Source organism: Polypterus senegalus, chromosome 3, assembly GCF_016835505.1.
Source record: "Polypterus senegalus isolate Bchr_013 chromosome 3, ASM1683550v1, whole genome shotgun sequence".
Lineage (NCBI taxonomy): Eukaryota > Metazoa > Chordata > Cladistia > Polypteriformes > Polypteridae > Polypterus > Polypterus senegalus.
This window is the reverse complement of record NC_053156.1, coordinates 103,112,332-103,137,720: the sequence shown is the minus strand read 5'-3', so window position 1 is coordinate 103,137,720 and position 25,389 is coordinate 103,112,332. Positions and strand designations below refer to the sequence as shown.

The 25,389-nt window shown below is 37.0% G+C and overlaps 1 protein-coding gene across 2 annotated transcripts in view; it reads right to left on the bottom strand.

The window, feature by feature from the left end:
- The window catches only part of si:ch211-225h24.2, a 186,658-nt gene that overhangs the window by 155,468 nt on the left and 5,801 nt on the right, over positions 1-25,389 (bottom strand). For both annotated transcript variants that reach the window (XM_039747704.1, XM_039747705.1), the window contains exon 2: positions 11,537-11,596. In XM_039747704.1, the coding sequence (XP_039603638.1) occupies positions 11,537-11,596 (60 nt within the window). The remainder of the gene's footprint in view (positions 1-11,536; positions 11,597-25,389) is intronic.

Here is a 25,389-nt window from a genome sequence, read left to right as displayed (position 1 = left end):
TTTTGTCCTCCTTCTGTTTTTATTACTGATGTCTATTATGTGGTGTTTATCTGCTCCCTGGCGCAACTTAATCCGAGGACTGATATCAGCTTTGTAATGCCAGAGGAATGAAGAAGATCCCTGGAGGTCACTTTTGAGGCTTAGAGTCAGGGCTTGCTAGAGCAAGACCATAAATATTCTCTGCAACATAATGCAACACAAATTGCTGTTTTGTTTTTTGTTTGTTTTTTTGCAGGCTGAATCCTGATTGTGCATGGTCTGCTGAGTGAAACAAGTCCTTGTAGAGCTCCCACTTTTCCTAAAAATCATCATTACAGCCTCTAGATGCTGTATGACTTCATGTCACTTCAACCACTTAAGTAAATCAACAACATACTGAATTTCAAATTTTGTGTTATTTTGTACAATTCATGACAGCCTACATTTCTTGATTTGATATTGTTTAGAACATATTAACTTCATGGGAAAGAAGGATCTTGGATTGGCTATATTGCTCGCTCTTGTAAATATTGTTATGATTAATGGTTTGTGCCACTCAAGTGACACAGTGCTCATATTCCTTAACTGTGAGTAAAACAAAATGAATGCATGCAATAAACCACATTCAACTTACCCAGACAAACTGTGCTATGTCATCACTTGATAGACTTGTGAGTGCCAGCCTGCTGTGGTATTTTTTACTGTAAATCCGTTATTTTAAAACTTCCCATAAAATACAAGTATGTCTTTTTATGCTTTATTCATAGTATTTGTGTCCTATAATAAATGAGCAGTTGCATCCAAGTTTCTGTCACTAGGCTAAAAGTAGTTTAAAAGGCTTAAAATGACATTACCAAATTCATAAGAACAAATGTGTATAGCCAGGGGAAAAAAAAGTGTTGGGGAGTAATCTGGTGTCCAATTTTATTCCAGTATTTCAGCTTTCCTCTTTTTCATGAGGGGACAATCCTGGACACCTTCATTTTCTAGATTTATTTGACTAGAAAGCAGTACCTATCCTAAGCAGCAAAGTTCACAAGACAAGGAGTAGTGCTAGTCTGTCACTGAGCACAAACACACATATACAGCAGGCCAGTTTAGAGTGGAGAGACAACCAGCTTGTCTTTGGACTGCAGGACTGAACTAGAATTTAGAAAAAATAATAAGAATGTTGCATTTTCTTTTGTGAAAATCAAAGAAGAAAACATAATGACTTATCGTTTGCTTCGCATTGCTAGACACATCATAAAATGTTACACTTTTTGATTTTAAGTAAATTCAGTATTAATCCATGTTCTACATCATAGAGGTTCAATTTTCTTAAGTCACATTCCAAAACAACCACAGTTGGAACTGCTCGTAAAATGTTATGCTATTTTGTTTCCTACCTATTTCGATACCACATGCCAACCTGAGGTGGCGCATTTGTTACGGTCATCACAAACTGGCTTCAACCTTGCTATATCTGCAACAAGACTATAGATGAAGTATTATTTCTCTTTAAGCATGTCTCACTGTTTGATTTTGGCACTGTAACAGTTTGTCAAACAAAAGTCGATATCCACTTTTGTTCACAATGTTCTCATGTTCTCATTAATTTTCATGTATTTTACCAACCTTCATATATTTTATTTAGTTCATGGTCACTTCTTCTGAGCCATAACTTTTGAAAAGTATTATAAAGTATATAGCACCACAATAACCTCCTCCATATCTTTCATTCTTCCATCTTTTTTAGACCCTTTTAATATAAATTGAAGTTTTAAGTGGCCAGAACATATCCCAGTAGCACTGGACAATGGACACCATTCACATCAGACTTTAGGCAGAGCACCAAACCATTGTAATTAACACATAACCACATAAACACATACAGAGTCAATTTAAATTTTTAACAAGAATCCTAGCATAGGATTGAAGAAGATAGATGAGGAAGGACACCAGACTAACCAAAGGAATATAACTGTGGAGAAAGTGAAGACTCAGCACTGACAGTGATTGGGCTGGGACTAAAACCAAGTCTCATGAAACTGAGAGACAGCAGCACCAACCAGTGTCCACCATCTCTTCCATTTGGGTAAATTCACATACTGTTTATCTTTTATGTATGAAGTAATCAATGTATAAAGTAAGACCTGGAACCAGGTATTAGTAGAAATGTACCATAAATATATTTAGATAAATACAAAACATTATGAGACTCTTATGTTATTTTTATAATTAAACTATAGACCAAGAGAGTTACCTGTTCATTTTTATATTATGTATGCTTATAGTTCTGTGACCATAAGAATACTAAAATAAATAAAATTCCCTTAAAATACACATTTGTTAATTGATAAAATATGTAGAGAAAATATTCCCCATAATACATACAGTATAAAAAAAAATAAAATGAAATGCTTCTCATAGTTAGAAGCAGTCATGTTGTTTAATTTTTTCTGAAACACAACTTCCATCCATCCATTATCCAACCCGCTATATCCTAACTACAGGGTCTTGGGGGTCTGCTGGAGCCAATCCCAGCCAACACAGGGCGCAAGGCAAGAAACAAACCCCGGGCAGGGCGCCAGCCCACTGCAGTCTTTTCAATTCATTTAAGTTTATTTGTATATTGCATTATTCAGCAAGTGTAGTCTCACAAGTGCTTACACTTACTGTATTTATTACTAGATGTGTTAGTTTTGAGGTGGTATTATTTAAAAACTTCTCTATATACTTAAAATTTTAAGTATGTGTTTATACTAAATATGATTGGTGAATCCAAATCACTATGAGATTTGACTCAATTATGAGGATATGACAACTTGAAGGGGGAAGTTGTTTATGCCTTCCCATAGAACAGAGAAATTGTGATGGTCAGGTTTCAGTGGTGTAATGGTGAGAACACGTTGTGGATGACCAGGGGGCATACCAGCCACCCTACCCAACACTCACAGGCACAAACACAAGTGCGGGTGCAACACATCTTTACTTTTCACATTGGAACAGCTTCCCCCTGCTTCCCACCCTTACACCACAGTTCTTCCTTCTTTCCCACTCACAGTCCTTTCTCAAAACCACTCCTCCTCCAGCAAGTTTCATTCTCTTCCACCCGACTCTGGCCCCCAGATTAGTGGTCACTGAACCCCTTTTATAAGGCACTCAGAAGTGCTCTATGTGCACTTCTGGGTGTGATGGAAGTGTTGCAACACAGGGTTCCAACCAAGTCCAAGCGCCCTCTGGAGGTGGCCACGGGCCCCAGCAGGTTGGAGCCTCCAAGCTCCAAACCTGTGGTCGTACAGCAAGTCAGGGTGGCTGCCCTCTAGTGTCCCAGGGAAGGTAATGCCCAGAACACAGTCTCTCCTCCGGTCCTTCAGATGCAGGGGAGTCCCGGCCAGGCAAGGGTTCCGACCGTCCATCACAACGAGCCTTCCAAATAACTGATCCAAATTCAGTTCTTCAACTTTTTTCTTTAATCCCCCTGGGATGACATTGAGACACCGCAAGCCCTATATTCCAAGTAGAACTGTCCTTGACTTATTCCCCTAATCTTCACAAAAAATATGTGCATTTATTTTTGCATGATGCTGGAACAACAACAACATTTATTTATATAGCACATTTTCATACAAAAAAAATGTAGCTCAAAGTGCTTTACATAATGAAGAATAGAAAAATAGAAGACACAATAAAAAATAAAAATAAGTCAACATTAATTAACATAGAATAAGTAAGGTCCGATGGCCAGGGTGGACAGAAAAAACAAAAAAAACTCCAGAGGCTGGAGAAAAAAAATAAAATCTGTAGGGATTCCAGACCAAGAGACCGCCCAGTCCCCTCATACATACAAAAATGCATACATAAAAACAGATGCCAATTCATCTTTATTAATATAAGTAAGATAAAATTAATGTGCAAACACATATTATTTTCATACAAAAGCACACACATCAAGGTAAAAAAATATATCAATCCACCAACTCTCTACTCACTGTCACTGCTTATCCAATTCAGGATCAAGATGGGCAGAGTCTGGAGAAGAAAACCAGAATATCTGACATGGGAGAATGTGCTAAACTAAAGCAGTGCCCAGGACAGGTAACATGCCTAGGACTCAGCTCCTATCAGGCAACAGCAATCAGCACTGCACCACCCTGAAAAAAAACATTCTAACGGAAATCAATCTCTTTTGTTAAATATAAACAAAGGTGCTAATAAAAAATCCTGTTAATATAACAATTGACTTTGGGCCAGTTGATAAAGGAGGGTAGGAAAATAAAACTAAAGTTAGCACCATTCCTGAAAAAAATAAACCTTTATAACAGGCAAAAACACATTCTGATCGAGCCCAACTTGACTGCCCCCTCTCAGTCATGCCCTTGGACACCAACATCCCTTGCATTGGTCTTAATTTCGATAACCTTTCTCTAACCAACATGGCAAATGTGTCTACTTTTATGGTTTAGAGCAGCCTAAAATAAAATTGCATTTATGCTGTGCGGTGCCACTACACATTCATTCCAGAATACATTACAGACTTGTGAACACCCATACTCACTGCCACAAGGTCAATAAACAGCCAACAATTAATCTAACATGCCAGTCTTTGTAAATATAAAGAAAAGAAGGACATTTTACAATCTCCAAACATGTACATATTCAAAATTTTGAAAGCTTGTCCCTGGAGTTTCGAGACAGAAGCTTTATCTGCAACAATTCTGCTTACTCGGAAAAATTAACAGTATAATAACATTATTATAAAATTCTCACATTCAACTAGTCCAAATAAGGGTCACACAAAGTGGGAACCATTCCATTGTTGGGATGAAGGAAAACTGGCATACCCCTAGAAAACCCATATAAACATGGGGAGGGCTTGAACACAGGAATCTAAATGCAAGAGTCAGGAGCTCTAACCATGATGCCACCCTGCCAACCCCACACAAAAAGTATTTAAAAAAAAATATAACAATAATTCAGAAATATAACTGAGTTCTGGTGACTCCACAAATATTATTTATCTCTGCTTTCCTTTAGCATTTACTTAAAAGCAAAATATTTAGGCCACTGCTCCTTAAAAAAGACGGGTCTGGCTACAAATTAGTCTAACTCAAGTTGAATAATTGCACTGCTGTTTTAACAGCAGCTTCAGATAGGTTCTTAAGAGGTAATAAATTTTGATGGGTGGTCCTACAACACCTGTTTATTACCACAATAAGCTTAACAGATGATGATGATGATGGGGGAGGGGGGATGAGCAATGCTCAGTGTGCTTGAAGTGGTGCAACAGACAGATAAAGCAGTGAGTGCAAAGGCCTCTGCATTTTTAGCATTTTTGTAATGTTTGCATGAACATATTAAAAACCCTTGCTTTCCATTCCCACTAGGCTATGATTCAAGATAATCACAGAGAATTTGGAACAGATAATCTAATAAAAGATGTAAGTTAATGTTAGGCAGAAACTCTATACAGTAGCGCTCCAAGGACACAGGAATGCACCCACAACAAGCTTGAACATGTGAGAAGAGAACAGTTAAGAGATAGCGGGCTTATGCCAAACCCACAGCTTTACATATGGCTGGGGGGCTGGGGAGGGGAGACTAGAAAAGTAAATTAAGTGTCGCTGAGATGAGCGTTTTTCTTTTAAAACAAAGTACAAAGTCATCAACAGAGCTTTAAGGTTTAGAAAATCTGAACACTTGTCACATGACAAAATAAGCATTATACCATATGCAAGGGAAAAATAAAAGATAAAGTATTAACTGAAGAAAAACACCTACAAAAGAATAAAGTAGGACATTACTATAAAGTTTTTTTGACACAGCTCCTTCTAGCAAACAAAGTAAAGCTGTACTCACTTCTTTTTTTTAGTCAATTTTGGCTGACACATTCACATTTGTGCACCTCAGAAGCTGATGGCATTCTGCCCATTGGCCCTATTTTCCTCATTGTAAAACTCCTTTTTGTAAGCAATTGATACTTAAAGAAGGACAGAAAAGTACTGATATACAGTTACTAGCTGTATTACCCAGCTTCACCTGTGAAATTTCTTAAGACTATGGGCCTTGGACAGGTTGTATCAGAAGTACTATGTAAGTAACGGAATGTTATGTTTAAGCCAGGATCAGATCTTTGTTTTTTGTCCTTCTGTTTTGATTCTTTTGATTACATTAATTTTGCTTGTGTTTATTATTTGTATTCTTTTATTTTCATTTTGTCTATCTATTAATGCCTTGCTTATGTTCCAGGTGTTTTGTGGATAGTCTCCAAGAGACAGGGCTACCTGCCAATCACCACCAGGAACTGCCACCATGTGTATGTACAATGTCCACCACCTCTGTGTTCTGGCTGTAGGGGACCCCTTTAGGGAGCACTATAAACGTTTAAATTGACCAAGGTAAGCCATGTGTATAAGGCTTGAAGTGGGCTGGTATGCCGTACCAGTAGTTCCCTGTTTTTTGGCATGAGACACAGTGCAGTCTGACCTCTGCGATATTGCATGTATTTTACCATCAAATGGCCCTCCAACCTCCAATTCTTTGAAGTTTATGTATATAAGCACTCTCAACAATCCAATCCAGCTTGAATTTCTATGTTTTTCACCACATCACAAGGAGTAAGAAAAGGCCAACAGAATAGGGACCACTTCCGTACTCAAGCAGCCACTTGCTAAACCTGTCTTCTTTGAGATTTGCCTAATGTTTCTTTGTCCATTTCACATCTCATTTTCCATTCAGCTCACCACCTTGTGTCTTTTTCTTGTGCATGGCGGCTACCCTTTTCTACCTGCCAGCTGCCCCATTTCTCTGCACGGTTACAACCACAGCTTGCTCAAGTGGCGCTGTTCTGCTTGTAGCATTCATGAACTGCATGCCCAATTTCTCTGCACAATTACAGCCTCAGCAGCCATAAAAAAGGACATGCTGCCTAAAAAATACCCCACTCACTAAAGCTTAATTACAGAGAAAAACCGAGAAATAAAAAACAGTGCTGGATATGTTCCTTTTCAATAAACAACTACAACCACATTTCCATTAAAACTGTAAAGGCATTTTTGAGTTTTTGGGATATTCAGTGTTTGTATTTTTTAGACAGATAGATAGATAGATAGATAGATAGATAGATAGATAGATAGATAGATAGATAGATAGATAGATAGATAGATAGATAAAGGCAATACAAAATATTAGAACACAGAATTTATTTAGATGATAGGATAAAACCAAAACATACATCAAGAGAGAAGGCATGTTCTTGACTTTTGGAATGAATCTAATGGAAGCAATATTTTCACTGTGTGGATGGGAACATTTTGGGTATTCCAATTTCTCCCTATTTCCCAAACACATGGAGGTTAGGATAATTAGCCATTTTATTTAGCATGGTGTGCGTAATCAGTGTACCTTGCAATAGATTGCTGCACTGTCCAGGTTGAGTTCCCACCTTGCATTGCTAGATTCTGAATTTAAATAAGTGGATTTTCAACTGAATGAATAAATCAACTGAAGTATTTCCTTTTTCAGTTCACATGATGCTTTATGAAGCAATTAGCTTTCTAGTAATTACATGTACATGTTAGTAGGCAGGAACCTCAAATCAGCCTGTAGTTATCAAGTTGTCTTGATCATATAAACCTTTTCTATTTAAACTAAAATGTCATAAATGGATAAATGGTGGGCAGTTAAAAAGGCAGAAGAAATAAGCACAAAGGTCAAATAACAGGCCATAAGGGATACAAGTTCTTTTGTCTTTAATTCTGGCTAAAAAAAGCTACAATAAGAAGACACTGTATAAATCTGTAACACTCTTTAACAGAGATAGATGTAAACTATATCTAGGGTGTGTTGTGAGTGAAATATTCTGAGGACAACAGAATTCTCAAATGTATTGAATGTATAAAATATATTTCAATATTAAGAAATCAAGACCTTGACCAGAATGAAAAAGGTCATTCTATACTTTGATGTATGTTTTCCTACTGAACCGAAGGAGTAAACACATGTCAAGATTCTAACAACCAACCATCTCCAACCTTATATAATTCGATTCAAGGTTGAAGGGTTGACAGTCTACCCAAACAGCAATGTGAACAAAGCAGGAACCAAACCTAGTGCTTGCTCATCTCAGAATATGTTTTCATACTAACGCATACCTACTCATAGTGCTTTACACCACTGATAGAGTGGTTTCAAATCCCACAGCAAGTTGCTGTGTAGAGACTTCGTGGCCTAGCTGTGTTTTTCTCCATGCACTCCAGTTTTCCTCACACATTAAAAGGATATGCAAATTATATTTGTTGCATTAACCTATGATGATAACTACTCCTGAATGTGTGAATGTGCACAGTGATGGATAGGCTCTCTTTCCCAGCTTGATTCCTACCTTGCACATAATGCTGCCATTATAAGCGGTAGCCACATTCTAAATGGATCTCTAATGAATGAGGAAAGACCATTACCGTAGATACCGTTATATAAGCTGAGAATTTCGTCCTAGATTTTTGGCTTGGAGTTAGGGGGTCGGTTTATACAACGAGTATCTTTTCAGATTCAAGATTTCCAGCGCAATGCCGGTTTTGCCGATGAATACGGAATAATGACGAAACCACAGAGCCATTTTTCAGATGAAGAAGTAACTTTACATGCCGGTACTTTAAATTAAATAAAGAATTTATTCAAAAAAGTGTTTTAGTTGTTGATTTTATTAATAAAATTTATAATAAATTATCGGGAAGTTTAAAATGAAATTTTTTGTTTTGATTTACGATCAACATCTTGCGTTACGAAACGGATGCGGTCACGTGTATCTGCTTGCGAGATTGTAAACAAACAACCGAGAGCGTTAGTATCGTCAGTCGGAGCCCAGATACATGTGTTTGTGGATGTAATTTCCGTCATTGCAGTGATTTACCTATATATATAATTCATTAAGACCATGCAAGCAAGACACATAATTGCTAAGGAAGGAAGAGAAGGTAAAAGTAAGCGATCGCAATCGAAACGAAGATGGACATTGTGTGGAAATATCTCCTCCCTTACTGCAGCCCAAAGATGTCAAATTAAATGGTGAGTACAGTATGAAATTGTTTCTAGAATAGAATGCCTTTTATTGTCACTATACGCATCTACAATGAGATTAAAAGCAGCTCCTTCAGTGCAGAAAAAAGTTCTGTATAGGGCTTGTATGGTTGTTTTTTAGCTTTAGCATAACGCCGGATCTGCGGCCTCGCTTCTGCTTTCTTTCCCTCCTCCGTCTGTGTTGTCTCCTAGACCCGACAACAATCCACGGAGAGCCAGCTGGTCTCGCTATGTTGTGAGCCGCTGCGACCATGCGTGCCGCCATGCTCCTAGCTTAATCGAAGTAGGCTTGGCACTTTTTATAACTTTTTGGTTAGTACATTAGAAAAATTATTGGTGTTTTGGTAAATTATGCACATTATATTATATATAAAAAATGCCGGCAGTCTCAAATTCTTGCCGATAAACATTATAAATATACCCGAAGAGACACTTTTAAGGAAATTTAGAAAATTAGGCTAGGAGAAGGGGGTCGGCTTAAATATCGGTCATCGGCAAATACATGTAATTTAGTAGGTAGAGAAGGGGTTCGGCTAATATACCGGGTCGGCCTGTATTCCGGGATCTACGGTACTTCAGCTTAACCATGTCCTCATGTCACACTGTTCTCTTAGAATGAATGATCTACTGTGATCTACACTTAGGTACCTGTAGGTCTCATCAATCCAAAGCTGGCAGTGGTAACTGAAATTATTAAATATGAAAATATAAATAGATGTGGGGGGGAGGGACCTCATTTTCAACAGCAAGCTGTTTTTAAATTATTCTAACCAGTGGCAATCTTTCAGCTTGAAACTTTGTCACAAATCTATATTAAAGTCGGACCTTTTCAGAATGTAGGCAATATTTACAGGTCATTTTGAAGCAAAAGCATGCAACATGCTTGTCAATGCTCAAAGTTTAACTAATCAGTCAGAGGGACGTGATAGTGTGGTTCTGACGTTTACTAGCTATGTTAGCCGACCAGTGGTTTCAGTTTCTTTCCTTTTTCTTGGCCACTAATTCAGCACAGAGAGGAAACAGCTATGAATGTTAGACATGAAAAGAAATTTTTCAGCCATTGTCTGCATTTTGAAAAGCAGGAAAGTCCAGTAAATTTCAATCAAAGAAAAGATTCACTATGGCATCACTAGGCTATATTTATCTATGCTGAAAAAGAGTTAAAATAGTCTTTGTTTTGAACATTATTGTCAGTTATTTACATTTATCTTGCTGATTTAAACATTACTGCCACTGAATATACTGTATATACAAATAATGAGATTCTTAAAAAATAGTATTTTTTATTTTTATTAAAAGACACAATTATATTCCCACACTATTTTTATAGCACTCAGGGGAACTAAAGGACTGTAATAACAGAATTGCAAAAGCAATGGATGGCCGCCACTCACAGAACTGGGCAAAAGATGCAACAAACTTGGGTCTAACAAGGGAATATAGAATCATTCATACAAACACTCTCTGTACTCTGCAAGTGCTATATATGCTTACTTGTTTATAAATTAATGGATGGATATTTTTCTGTGTAACAATTGCCTTTCTACTAAAACAGACATTATAGAACAACTGATTCCACAATTCTGCCATTATTACACTAGCATTAGTGGCTTTGTGGCTTACATTCCTTTGCCATGAACACTGATTACCTCCACTGATTACCTCAAAGCTCTACTGATTACCTTTGGACAACTGAGTGAAAAAATGGTTGTGTATTTAACTTTTGGCTGACCATAGAAGTTCTAAAAATTATGACTTATATTTGAACATTTTTCCACTACCGCAAGAGTCCTCAAATGGTTCTTAAAATGACACATTTTTTTCTTTCCATCCATTTTCTGATCTATGGCTTCACAATAGAGTTATGTAGAACTCCTGTCAATCCCAGGGGGTGCCAGCCCTGGACAGGATGTTAGTCCACTGCAGAGAGCACTAATACATACACTTAATGTCATTCAAAAAGAGATAACTTGCACCTGCCAGTCAACATATTCACTTTAAACACATAAAGAAACAGTGAGAAATAATAATTCCACAAAGACTAGGATTTGATCCCATGTCTACTAAAGACTGGGCCACTGAATATGCCATCATATTTATTTTTTTAATGACACAAAAATGTTGCTCTCAGATATACAGCAAACAAAACTTTGGAAGAAAAAGAGTAAGGGGCTTTAATGTGGAACATTTAGACAGACTAAACAGAAACATACTGATTATAAATGCTAGCTTTAAATAACATCTTGGATTATTACACGTTCGGACATGCTGTAGTCAGGGCAATTAGTTTATGAGTGTGCAAATATTTGTGAAAAATGTGAATTAATTTCACTTATTAACTTTCATTCTTTTACATATACACGTGTGTTAATACATGGTGTACCATTTACTGCAATATCAAGCTGTGACTTTATGTAGTGTTAACAAAAATAAAATGTGCTATTTTCAGGCCAAAGTATTTCAGATTGTAAAAATGTTAATCCGGTTAACAGTTTACCTTTGAAGCAAGCTGCGAGACATTGCTGGCACTTTCCTCTGTAACAGCTGGGTTTAGAATCTGAAAGGAAAAAAAAGCCCCTCAATAATTAAAGGCTAAACCCCTTTAATAAATTTAAAAAAATGTTCACACATTCTTAGTCCTGTTTTGACAACAGTATCTATTGATATAATTATATTTAATAAATGAAGCTCAACTGTCTATAATAAAGGCAAGAGCTTTGAACTCAAGGAAGGAGGCATGGCCTTGGAAAAGCCTGGGGTAGAGGATGGTGGTGAACATAAAGCACACAGTATACTCAATACAGTATTATCAAGACTAAACAAATGATGCTGACATAATAAATTGTATACTATATGATAATATTCTCAGAACAGTTTAAACAGTTTTGCAGAGCGCCAACTCTTGACACACTGTATTTCAAGCAAGGAACTAATCCTAGATATGGTACCAGTCCACCACCGGGCCCAGTCATGCATGGATCCACACTTACTACAGCAAAATTACACAATGAAAGCAAAAAAATTGAAGGAATATATCTGCAGTTGTACATAGAACAAGTGAACCCTGCTCTTTTTTCATCAATAGCTCACTTTCATTTAGGGATGGAAAAAGAAATACTGTTACATAAAAAAACTTTAGCTTCTATTAGATATTCCATACATAAATGGGATCACTCTGCCTGGATGTTTGGCCTTGAAAATGCCTTTAATTCTAATTCATAAATATAACATGCACACAGAGGGATAGGTATAGTTAATTGGCATGGAACTTTCATCCTGAAATGTGATTATAACAAACTTTTGCTCATGACACTACTCCAAGACATTGCAGAGCAAAGTTGCAAGCAAGTAGGCATGAAACCCAAATACTTCCAAAGCACGTAAGTCCCAAACACTTCCAAAAATACCCATTAAAGGGGGAAATCCCATCAAAAACCCTGGCTAGAAACACAGAGGGCAACATAGAATCTGTATAAATAAAGGATTTACTATTCAAAAGCTCTGAAGAACAAAAATAAATTCCAAAGAGCACAAAGGCACAGAAGGCAATGCCTTCAAAAAAGGCAATACCAAATGTATAAAAAAGTCCCAATCACAAACTCAAAGAGTAGCTGAAATACAGAGCAAAGAGGTCAAAAATAATGAATATTAAATTACAATAATAACTCACCACTTTCCAAGTGTATTTGAATGAACTGTAAGGGCTTTACAGGGGTGAGGGCAGTCCCTTGCAGTGATGCACAGGTGGCCCCATCTTAATAAAAACCCACCCACAAAACAAAAGGAACATAACACAGACATAAGCAATACAGCATATAATAAGCGCAAGTAACATTAACATAAATCAAAGACTCAAAAATGAACAAAAAAGACAAAAATTTAAACCCTGATCAGGGAAGGAACCCTGTTTGAATATATCCCAGAAAGCATCCCTCTAAAAGTTCTCTCCAAAACACAATTTTACAGTGCCCTAAGAACTCCTCTTCCTCTCCGTCTGCTTCTCAGGAAAGCCCTGCATTTTGCTATAATGATGAAAACCCTGATCACTCCATTCAAGTGTCAAGCTATGTTGCTCATGATTTTAAACTCATCCACCAGTCATCCCCTATCATGCCACTGCATGCCATATTGAGTCATCACAAAGGTTTAACACAGAATAATCCTTGCAAACCCCACCATTAATTTTAATCATGTGACACAATAAAATTACAGACACACTTTATCAGGTACACCAGCTTCATTTTTTCTCCTATCCTGCCAACATCAGCCTTCACTACACTAATAGAAACAATTTAAAAATATGTCAATCATAAAGAGGCCATGTAAAAATGTACTTTTTATTGTTGCCGACGGTTTCTCCATAGCATGTGAACAGTAAGTTGTGCATGGCCATAAGCTGTAGGCACTGCAGTGATCAAAGGCTGCATGATGAGGAGAAAGCTTAGCATTATTATTGCAGAAAAGACAAGAATTTCATGCTGGAATGGAGCTTCACTTTTAAAATGGAGAGTAAATCCAGACAATTTCACAAAATGGGGGGAAAATATATCCTCCTCATATTTGCAGCCAATGGTAACTGAAAACAAATTTAAAAATTGTGAAAACAATACACTTCCTATTTTATAAAATGAAAACAGGAAGTTAAAACAGTGGCGTTTTCTGAAAATCAGACATCTGCATTTGATTCAGGAGATTCTTAGGTAGAATAGGTAAATTGTGGTCTTGCCATTTCACAATTCAGTAATGTGGCCCTACAGCATTTTGCCCGAAGTCTTCCTTTAAAATGACCAAAGTAGAAAATAAGATGAATCATTAACAGGCTTGTCTCTCCTAGGATCAACCAGGCACTCCAATATTAGCAGCTTTTTAATCAGGCTTAATTATGTTACTGTTCCAAGGGTTAGAATATTGGGCTTTCCTCCTGTTCATTCTCTTTACTGTTCTGTTTTATTGAGCAATGTGTGTGCTTGATTCAGAGTACCAGAGAAGTGGAGTGCAGTTTCATGCCTTTGAGTACATTTACATATCAATTCTACTTAATTTTGACACACTGTTTTTGTAAATAGGTAGCACATTGGCACAGTAATTAGAAAAGCAGCCTTACAGGTCCAACTTCTTTTTGGAAAATTCAGTTTTATTGAAGTTATTTTCATCTTCAGTCTCCTAACATGAACACTGATGTCAAGTATAGAATTTAAATTCCTTCACGATTTGCACTCCTTGTATGACAGAGTAAGGCTTTCAGATGTTTTCAGGGTACTGTAATAGAGAAATCCACTAAAATTCTCTGTACCAATACCCTGAAAAGTATAAAAAAAGTCTCACAACTGTGTGATTTTGAAAAAGGAAAAAATAAAACAATATGAAAGGGCTTAAATGTGGTGTTTCCAAAAAAATCCTATGCTCCCATTTACACACTTTCACTGTGTTACAATTCCCAAAGGTAAAAAACTACTGTACAAGATAGAGCTTTTGCTATAGGATCCGCAATGGGCAGAATGATCCACCTATAAATATCAGGACAGCATCATTGATCTCTGCAAGAATCGTTAAATCAAGGCAGTTGGGTATATGGTACTATATATGATATATATAAACACATACAGTCTATACTGTTAATTTGTACTTTTTTTATCATACTATATTTATAAATGGGTGACACTAACATGTAGTACCCTTCTGCCTCACAAATCCAGCATCGTGGGCTCAAATGCTGAGCCTTGTTATCATCTGTGTGGAGTTTGATACCATATGTCAGTCAGTATGGCTTTTTTTCTGGGCACTCTGGCTTTTCTCTAAAGTTCCGATCACATCCGCTTAGTGGGTGACTCTAAACTGTCCCCATATCTGTGCATGAATACAACAATCTGGCACTGGATCTGGTTTCTGAATTGCAACCAATACTGTACTATAGTGTCACACCATTATGACCCTCAAATGAAATGTGAATATTATATTAAATTATATCTGAAAATGTGTGCAATTGTTCCAAACCAAAAATGTGAGTGTACTATTTTAGAATAGTACAACCAGAACGTTTTTCTGTGACAGATTACAAATCTACATTAGATTTTAAGTACTAAAATAATATTTTCTACATTTCAAAATATAAATGACAAAAAATACAAGTACATTTTATCTAATTTTATCTACTTTGTAGAACAAACATATGCAACATAGAATAGGCTCCAGCTGCTCCAAAAACCTTCCTTGAATAAGATGGTTGCATAAATGGATGGATGAATGGCTGTGCCAACAGGGCACATTGCTGCACTAAGTGAAACTGTCACCTCATACATTAATTATCCTGGGTCTAAATCTGATACTTGGTTGTTGTCTCTATGTCTATGTGGATTTGCCTCCAGGTACTCTGATTTTCCTCCCTTACCTCAAAGCCATGCTGGCCCTGTGTGAATGTTGGTATGTGTGTAAGTGGGCAATGAGAAGGACTGTTGTTCTGTCTAGAACTATTTTCTGCCTTGCATCCAAAGCTGCTGGAAAAGGTTCCAGTTCTCCGCACCCCTGAATTGGATTAAGTGGGATTGAGAATATCATGGTGTGTGCTGACAAACAATTTACAAGAACTATAAAGCAACAGGAATGAACAAGGTGTGTTTACTAGTATCATATGTCAATGTGTTTGTTAGACTATATAATATTGAAGTTGAGTTAGGGGATGGCTGTTTAAAAATGCTTTTTTTTGTACATATCTAATGTAAAATGTGATTTTAGCAAATTCAGTGTTTCTTTGCATCTGTCAGTGCCTATCATATTTATAAAAAACTTCTTAGTGTTTCAAGCTGCCTCAGTATTACTTTAAAAGACTTGCATCTATGTCAGATGACAGTACTGATGCAAGATGGCAAACCGCATTTTTTTAATTTATGTAAAGAAATCTGTTTCTTTACATTCTGTCATTTGTGTTTCTAGTATGTGTCAATGCAAACCAATTCCAACTATAAACTCCATGTTGTGAGCATACTTTGTGAAGGACTAGCCCCCTGTTTGGGTGTGAGTCTGGCCTTATATTCAGCTTCAGTACCCTGTGGCTCTGACTTCATTCAAGTGAAATAAATAAAGAGATAGATGGATGAACCTTTATATAGTGGTGCTTTAACACAAAAAAATGTAAAAAAAAAAATCCAAGGCATTAATAGTTGATATTTAAAACTTTTTATAAATGTAATATTATTTTCACGCCATTCCTCCGCTTATCTAAGTCAGCACTGTGGGGGAGTTGGAGCTTATCCCAACTAAAACAGTCTGTGGGTACGTACTAGGCCGAGATGGGACTTAAAGATTAATAAATGATTTACTCCAAAACCTGGTTAAGTATAATAACAAGAAAGATGAATTCCAAGACCAGAGTTTAGAGATCATGTACTGTACTTTTGATTCAGTATGTATTGCACATCCTGTAGTTTGTTCCAAGAAATGTTACTGTTATAACAGGATTAAAAGATACACAAGACTTTACTGAGAAACTCCTACTTGTTTTAAAACAGTTATTCATCATCCACTCCTAACTAAAGTCTACCGCCATTCTTGTAAAAGTCATCAGCTGTTACAGCAGCTTTATAGTCTAAAGAGAGCGACATCACAGAAAGCAATCCACAAAACTGTTAAAGTGGCACATGGAATACACACCAATAAACTTACGCTAACAAACACAAAATATGTTTACATACTACACTGCCCCACTCCTTTGAAAAAGAGTTTTATTATATATAGCGAGAACGGTGTTATTATTTTATAACTGTAACATCACTTAATGATCACTTTAAACTTTATAGATGTATGATTTTGGTGGATTGTGTTATCCACGCTTGGTTTAATTTTCTTTGCAAAGTGCCCAAAATCTTCATTGTAAAAGGCCATCAACTGCACTAAATAACCAAGCAGTGTTAATCCCAGAGACATGAAAGGTAAGCGCTGTCTCCGCCAGCTCGGAAAGGTGGAAGGCTGGTTAAAACATGCCTCTGCAAGCCCCAACTTTCCATTCCCCCAACAAACTCAAAAAGACATCAAAAGGTAACAAAGATGTAGGAGAACACTTATGAAATATTTTCAAATGCAAAGACAAGGTACCTGAAACTGTAACTGCATTCTAGTTGATGAACCTACCAGACATCAGAGGTCTAATAAAGCATGATAACCAATTCAGCCAATTACAAAATGAATTCTTATAAGGTATGTTTCAGCAATATTTTAAATAACATAATGGCAAATTGAACAAAATTTACACATAGCAACAAACACTGTAAATTATAAAGTAATATGAAGCAATTTAGACTGCTGTTTATTCCAATTTAGACTAATATAGCAAATTTTAATAACTTATTCACAGGATAAATTAGGAAAGCATCTCCAAGCAACACCAGACATCTGTAGGACTTGGCAGTTTGTAAATGTAGCTTATGTTTAAATTCCAACTTTAATCTTTTTATATGATGCCTTTTCCTTTGAACATTTTCAAAATGCTTTACACTAGTACCAGGGATATCAACCATGCTTGAATAGCTTGCACTGTATAAATTATTCCTTTTTTTTATTTTTATTTATTTATTAATTTTATTACAATCAATACATAGCAATCAAGTTTTACAAAAAAAAAAGAATTATGCTAAGAACAGATCGATCCCCACCCTTGAGAGAGAGAGCAAGCCAAACGGTGTAAAATTTAAGGCTTTTAAAAATACCTAAATCAACAAATTCTCTGTGCTTTATAAAATCATTTCAAAATATTACTGATTAGATCCTGCCATGTTTTGAAAAAGTCTGCACAGATCCTCTAACTGAGTATTTGATTTTTTCCAATTTTAAATAATATAACACATCAGTTTCCCACTGACTTAAAGAGGAGAGTTTGGGTTCTTCCAGTTTATCAGAATAAGTCTGCGTGCCAACAGTGTAGTGAATGCAATCACAGTTTGTTTGTCTTTCTCCACTTTAAGACCCTCTGGAAGAACCCCAAACACAGCTGTTAATGGGTTAGGAGGGATTGTGAGTCCAAGACTGTCTGAGAGGTAATTAAAAATTTTTGTCCAGAATAATGTTAATTTGGAGCAGGCCCAGAACATGTGACCTAGTGAGGCTGGGGCTTGGTTGCAACGTTCGCAGGTTGGATCATGCCCTGGAAACATTTTGGAGAGTTTTAGTCGAGACAAATGTGCTCGATATATAATTTTGAGTTGTATAATTGTATGCTTTGCATATGGAGCTTGAGTGAATTCTCTGCATTGCTACTTTCCACTCCTTTTCTGATATATTAATTGAGAGGTCATTTTCCCAGTGTCCTCTTGGATCTTTGAAAGGAAGGGATTGTAAAAGGATTTTATATATTGTAGAGATGGAGTCTAACTCCTTGAAATTGAGCAATAATTTTTCCAGCGTGGATGAGGGTGCAAGATGAGGAAAATCTGGAAGGTTCTGTTTAACAAAGTTCCTGATTTGAAGATAGTGAAAGAAATTTGTAGCTGGAATGTTAAATTTGGAACGTAATTGTTCATAGGATGCAAAGGCGTTGTCTATATAAAGGTCTCTAAGCAAGTTAATTCCAAATTTTTCCAGATATTAAAACTGCATATGTTTGTGAGGGTTGAAAGAGGTGGTTCTTTTGCAGGGTGCCACAGAAAGAAGCTTCTCCGTCTTAAAATGCTTTCTACATTGGTTCCAGATTCTAAGTGAGTGGAGCACAATTGGGTTATTAGTGTATTGCCGATAACGTGTGTTTATTGGAGCACAAAGCAAGGAATACAAAGAAGTACTGCAGGATTTTACTTCTATTGCGGTCCATGCCTGTGTATGTTCTTCTATTTGTGTCCAGGTTCTTATCGACTGTATATTTGCGCCCAGTAATAAAACTGGAAGTTAGGTAGAGCCATGCCGCCTTCTGCCTTTTGTCTTTGTAGGGTCGCTCTTTTGATGCGTGGATGTTTAGAATTCCAAATAAATGAGGTTATTGTTGAATCTAATTGCTTAAAGAACGATTTATTAATGTATATTGGTATGTTTTGAAATAAAAAGGAGCTTAGGAAGAATATTCATCTTAACAGTGTTAATTCTTCCAGCTAGTGTGAGATGAAGGGTTGACCATCTATGCAAGTCTTGTTTAATTTTTTCCATACAGACACGAAATTTTGTTGATAAAGAGCTTTATGTTTACTTGTGATGTTTACCCGAGGTATTTAAACTGTTCTGCAATGATAAAAGGAAGGGTGTCTAATCTAATATTATATGCTTGCGAATTCACGGAAAGAGTACACTTTTATTCAGATTAATTCTGAGACCAGAGAGCTTTTGAAATTCTGTGAGTGCTGCTAAGACTGCAGGCACAGAATTTTCTGGATCCGATATATACAGTACCATGTCATCTGCATATAATGAGATTTTCTGTTCCAGTCCTTCTCTGCTAATCCCCTTTATCTGATCAGTATTTCGACAATGTATTGCCAGTGGTTCAATGGCAATTGCAAACAGCAGTGGTGACAAAGGGCATCCTTGTCTTGTGCCACGTTCTAGTTTAAAGTAGTCTGAGCAAATGTTATTGATGCAAACTGAAGCTTCTGGGTTAGTATACAGTAATTTAATCCATGCACAAATGTTGGGCCAAACCCAAACTTCTCCAAAATAGTAAAAGGTATTTCCATTCAATCATGTCGAATGCTTTTCTGCATCCAATGATAATAATATTTCTGGGGTGTTTGATTTAGTTGGTGAGTATATTACATTAAACAGGCGTCGAAGATTTGAAGATAAGTGTCGGCCCCTAATAAATCCAGTTTGGTCTTGTGATATTATTGAGGGAGCACTTTCTCCATCCTTCTAGCTATGATTTTAGAGAGTATTTTAACGTCGTTATTCAGAAGTGAAATTGGTCTGTATGATGCACATTGTAATAAGTCCTTATTTTGTTTTGGAAAGACAGTGATTAGTGCTTGGCGAAAGGTTTGTGGAAGAGATTGGTTATCTCTGGCTTCTGTAAATGTTGCTAATAGGAGGGGAGCTAGCTGAGCGGAGAATTTCTTGTAAAACTCTGCAGGGTAGCCATCAGGGCCTGCTGCTTTTCCACCTTGGAGTGACTTTATAGCATCCAGTAATTCTGATAATGACAGAGGTTTATCGAGCTCCTCCACACTAATAGCGTCAATTTGTGGTATCTGTAATTTATCCAGAAATGCATTAGATTGTATATTGTCTTCTTTAAACTCAGTAGTATATAGGGATTTATAGTAGTCTCTAAAAGTGCACATTATATTTTTGTGTTCGATGATTTTATCTCCATTCGTGTTAGTAATTACGAGATTGCGTTGCCCACTTCTTGCTTGTGAATTTGTTGCGCTAAAAGCTTATTAGCTTTCTCTCCATGTTCATAATAATGATGTCTGGATTTGTAAATTAGTTGTTCGGTTTCTTTAGTTGTCAAGAGGTTTAATTCTGAATGTAGAGCCTGCCTCCTCTTATGTAGAGTCTCGCTTGGTAGTCTGGCATGTTCTTCATCTATTTTAGTAATTTCGCTTTTTATCTCTGCTACTTTCTTCGCGGATTTATTTCTGTGGGAAAGATATGAGATAATCTGTCCTCTTAAGAAGGCCTTAAGAGTTTCCCAGAGTGTTCCTGCAGAGATCTCAGGGGATGTATTTGTCTCTAGAAAGAATTCAATTTGTTTGGATATAAATTCAGTACAATTCTCGTCAGCTAATAGAAGCGGATTGAGGCGCCATCTGCGGGGTGAGTGTATGGGGCTTAGTAATTTCAGCTCCAAGATCATCGGAGCATGGTCTGAAATAACAATAGCATCGTATTTACAAGATTTAATCTTAGGCAAGAAGTTATTATCTATAAAGAAGTAATCAATCCTTGAGTAGCAATGATGTACTGGTGAGTAGAAAGAATATGTTCTTGAATTTGGGTTTAAAACCTCCAGGGATCTGATAAGTTGTGATCAGTTATAAACTTTGTAATTATCTTTGCGGTGTTAGTTGCGTTCCCCTGTGGAGGAAGTCTTATCTAAAAGTGGATTTAGAACACAATTAAAGTCCCCAGCCATTATAAGTTTATGAGTGTTCAGATTGGGAATGGATGCAAATAAATTTTGTATAAATTCCTTATCATCAACATTAGGTGCATAAACATTTATCAAAATCATTTTACAGTTAGATAAGTCTCCCATGACCATCACATATCTCCCTTCAGGATCCAATACTACATCTGATGCTACAAATGGTACTGTTCTATGTATGAGAATTCCCACCCCTCTAGTTTTCTTTGTAAAACTAGAATGGAACATTTGGCCAGTCCAGTCTTTTGCAGCGGAACTGATCCTTACTTAGTAAGTGGGTTTCCTGTAAAAATACTATTTTAGCATTTAGACCTGTTAGGTGAGAAAGTACTTTCTTTCTCTTTAATTCGTGATTCAGGCCTTTAACATTCCAGCTTACGAAGTTAACTGTCCCATCATGGAGACACTGATTCTGAGTTTTGGTGTCATATTATAGTCTTAACTGGAAGTGAAATAGTTTAGGTCTTAATTTCCTATTCCCCAAGAGTTGTTGCCATGCAGCTTATTATTACGTTGATAGTTATAATTATAAAGATTGAGATGATAGATTAGATATAGATCAAGCCTGCTCTCTTTCTCTTCCCCTTAACCCCCACCCTCCCTTTTTGCCTCCCCAGGTGAGGCTAAAACCCACTTCATGCAGTCCCAGTCCTCTGACATACCCAGAGACAGAGCACGTCCAAAGCACATCAAGCCCCCATGCAGTGGCGCTTTAAGGTTAAAAGATAGAGATATCTGTTACCAATATAGTCTTTAAAAGAGGAAAAAGAAAGAAAAGAATTTTGCACTTAATATATATATATATATATATATATACATACATACATATATATATATATACATACATACATACATATAATCTTCATCAATTTTAGTGCATTAAGATGATATCCCCAGATAATAAACCCAGGTGATGGTGTTAAAGATGTGTCCAAAACAAGCATAACAAGTCTTAATGCAGTAATAGCAATAACAGCAAACCAAGGGTATGATATTGAACAGTCTCATTTAGGGTACACATGAAATAATTAGAAAAGAAAAAAGAGGAGGAAAACGTAATTAAGCACAATAAAACATAAACATTTAGCGCCCTAGTAATACTAAGTAATGATAAGTAATAAGTAATAATATAAGAATATGAGAATATATGCTGATAAAAAACCCGTATTTTAAAAACAAATAGATCAGACAGTAGATTATTAATCCTAGCTTTATCATTTACCGCCATGACTCACAATTATGTATCAGAATAGTCCCGGGATCAGCTTTCTTAACTCATTTTCTGCCTCCTCCTTGCTAGCGAAAACATAGAAATGACCCTGCCATTCCACTTTCAGTTTTGCGGATACAGGAGGCCGTATTTGACATTGGCTTGCCGTAGCAGCTGTTTAATATTATAGAAGGCGGCGTTTGATAGCTGTTGCTGGAGAGAAGTCAGGGAAGACGCGAATGTGGCAATCTTCATATATAATATCTTCCTTTTTTTTCCTGAGGAGTTCCATCACCTCTAACTTAAATGATAATCGTTCAAAGCGGACTATAAAAGATCTTGGTCGGGTCTGGCGGTGTTTGATCAGCGTCTGCGTAAGCGCTGCTATCTCAGATTCTGCTTTAAAGTCGCCCCGATTATTTTAGAAAAAGTTCAGTTGCGAATTTCACGGGTTTAAACTTTCTCGATTCTCCGGCAAGCCTTCAATTCTGACATTATACCTTCTATTCCCATCTTCTAAAGCAGCCAGTCTGTCTCCAAGTTTTTCTCCGAGTTTTTACATTCGAACTGACATTTACTGCTCTTTCCTCGGCACTGGCAGCTAGATGTTCGGCTATTTCGATCCGATTCGTGAATGTCTCACTAAGATGCTCCAATCGATCAGCAAGCGTGCTCAGTTTAGCGAGTTTTTCTCAATGCGCTCTTCAATTTTACCCAGCACCTGTCGAAGTTCAAGCTGTACCTCTTGACGCAGCCTTTCATTTGCCTGTTGGATTTCCTGTCGCAGACATTCATTGGCCTGTTTCATCTCCTGTTTCCATTCCTGTTTCAGTCTCTCATGTGCCTTTGCCGTTGCTTTCTCATTAGCCTTCTCGCTTTTCTTTATATCTTGCCTGAGCTCAGCGAGCAACACTTTCAGTTCAGATAGCTCAAATGTACCTTCTTGTACCGTAGATGAAGCAGCAGACTCTGCTGAAGCCGGTGTCCCGCTGCTCCAGTCCAGCGTGATTGCGTAACTGAAGCCGCGGACCACCCGGCCTTTTCCAATTTCAGGTAATCCTCTCCAATCGGCGAGCTATCCACATCTGCACTCACGATCGCACCTTCGCTCCCCTTTTCGCTCTCAGCAGGCGACGATGTAGCGGACCGTGGTCCCGAGGAGTCTGTACTTTCGCCCATCTGATCCAGGTCTGTCTCTGAGAGGCCGTATCTCGAACTAGGGCTTGCTGATCGCAGCTTGGATGTAGCTTTAGTCTTCGATTCCTTCGGACCCCCTTCTTGTTGGCCATGTTTATATGTGTTTACATATACTGTAGCGGTCCCTCTCGGGTTGAATAAATACAGGATATCTCAGAATAATAAGCAAATAATATGAAAAATAGCACCACTGCTAGCGGAGCTCCACTTCAGACGTCCATCTCTCGCATCAGACGAGACCAATCATCATGTATAAATTATTCCTGACTGCCTAATTATCTAGCAGTATGTTTATTCAGCTTATCATTATTAGTATAATAATAATAATAATTATAATAATACCCATGCTAAAAGTAATTCACAGCAATAGGGCATATACAACATCAAATACAAATAATATCTGCATAAAACACAAACTAAAAATGAATGCAGGATACTGTATACAAAGCTTTGAAGTACAATAATAGACAATAAACCAGAAATAATACAAAAATACAAACACTATGAGAAAATCATGAAAAATAACATAATATGTGAAACGGACACAAATCATCCTCAGCATCTGAACAAAGTGGGTAGGGTCAGAATGTTGGGGTAAGTTAAACGCCTTTGTGAACAAAAGTTATTAGTTGTTTTTGGAAAGAATGAATAGAGATCAGGTTAGTTTTGACACAAAAATGAGATTGACAGAATTGGTGGATGTTAGTGAGCAACAGGAGCACAATGACAAAGGAGGGTACTGATGTAGTCCAGTGCAAGGCCATTTAAATCTGTATAGGTTATTAATATAATTTTATATTCTATCCTATAAGACACAGTGAGTCAATGGGTGTCATGTGCTCACTGTTGCAGGTCTGTGTAAGGACTCTTGCAGCTGAGGTTTGAACCAATTGGAGCTCTGGCAAAAGATTAGTAGAGACACCTGCCAGTGAGGTGTAATTTGATGCAGGATGTTAAAAAAGCATGGACACATTTCTCAGCATTAAAGAAAGAGGGGAATGAGCAAACATGGGATATTTTATGGAGCTGGAAGTAAGAAAGTTTCTAAATGTGATTTATGTTTGTAGAATAACAAAGGGTAGAATTAAAAATGACATCAAGGTTCCTAGCAGAAGAAGAAGGTCTGATGATATTATCACCAAGACTAATTGGAAAGCAGCACACTTTCTTAAGCTTAGTTTTAGTGCCAATTACCATGACTTCAGTATTGTTGCAGTTTAGTTTTAAAGAGTTATTTTTCATCCAGGCTTTAATTTCACTGAGGCAAATTATTTATCTGATAAACTTTCAATTTGCACATTAAAACATATCAAAGTATCTTCTGCATAAAAATGATAATCCAGTTCAAAGCTACAAATAATATAGCCAATGGGAAGCACATAGATACAGAACAGCAGAGGGCAGAGCCGTGAGGAACTCCTTGTGTAACTGTCATTGAGCTGGACCTGCTGCTGCCATATTAACAAACACTTGCCTATCAGTTATATAGATCTCTGCCACTAGAGATCAATGTCAGAAACACCCAGAATGTTCTCCAATATGGAGAGCAGACTATCTTGCATGACTGTCTCAAATGTTGCAATAATATTTCACAAAATTAAAATACTGGTTTGTCCAGGGTCTGCTGCCATAAGAAAATCATTAGTTACTCAAAGCAGAGTAGTTTCACAGCTGCGTAGTATTGTAAAACCAGATTAAAAGGCTTACATCGGCTTATTAAAAGTTAAGTAACTAGTGAGCTCTGAGCTGGTTTTAACAATATTGCTGCCCTAGATGAAGTTGTAAACAGTGCAATGCCACCTTCTTTGCTTTGAATCATCACTACCAGACCTGTAGATTGACACCTGGAGACAGGACTGGGGACAGTAAAGAATATAAGGTT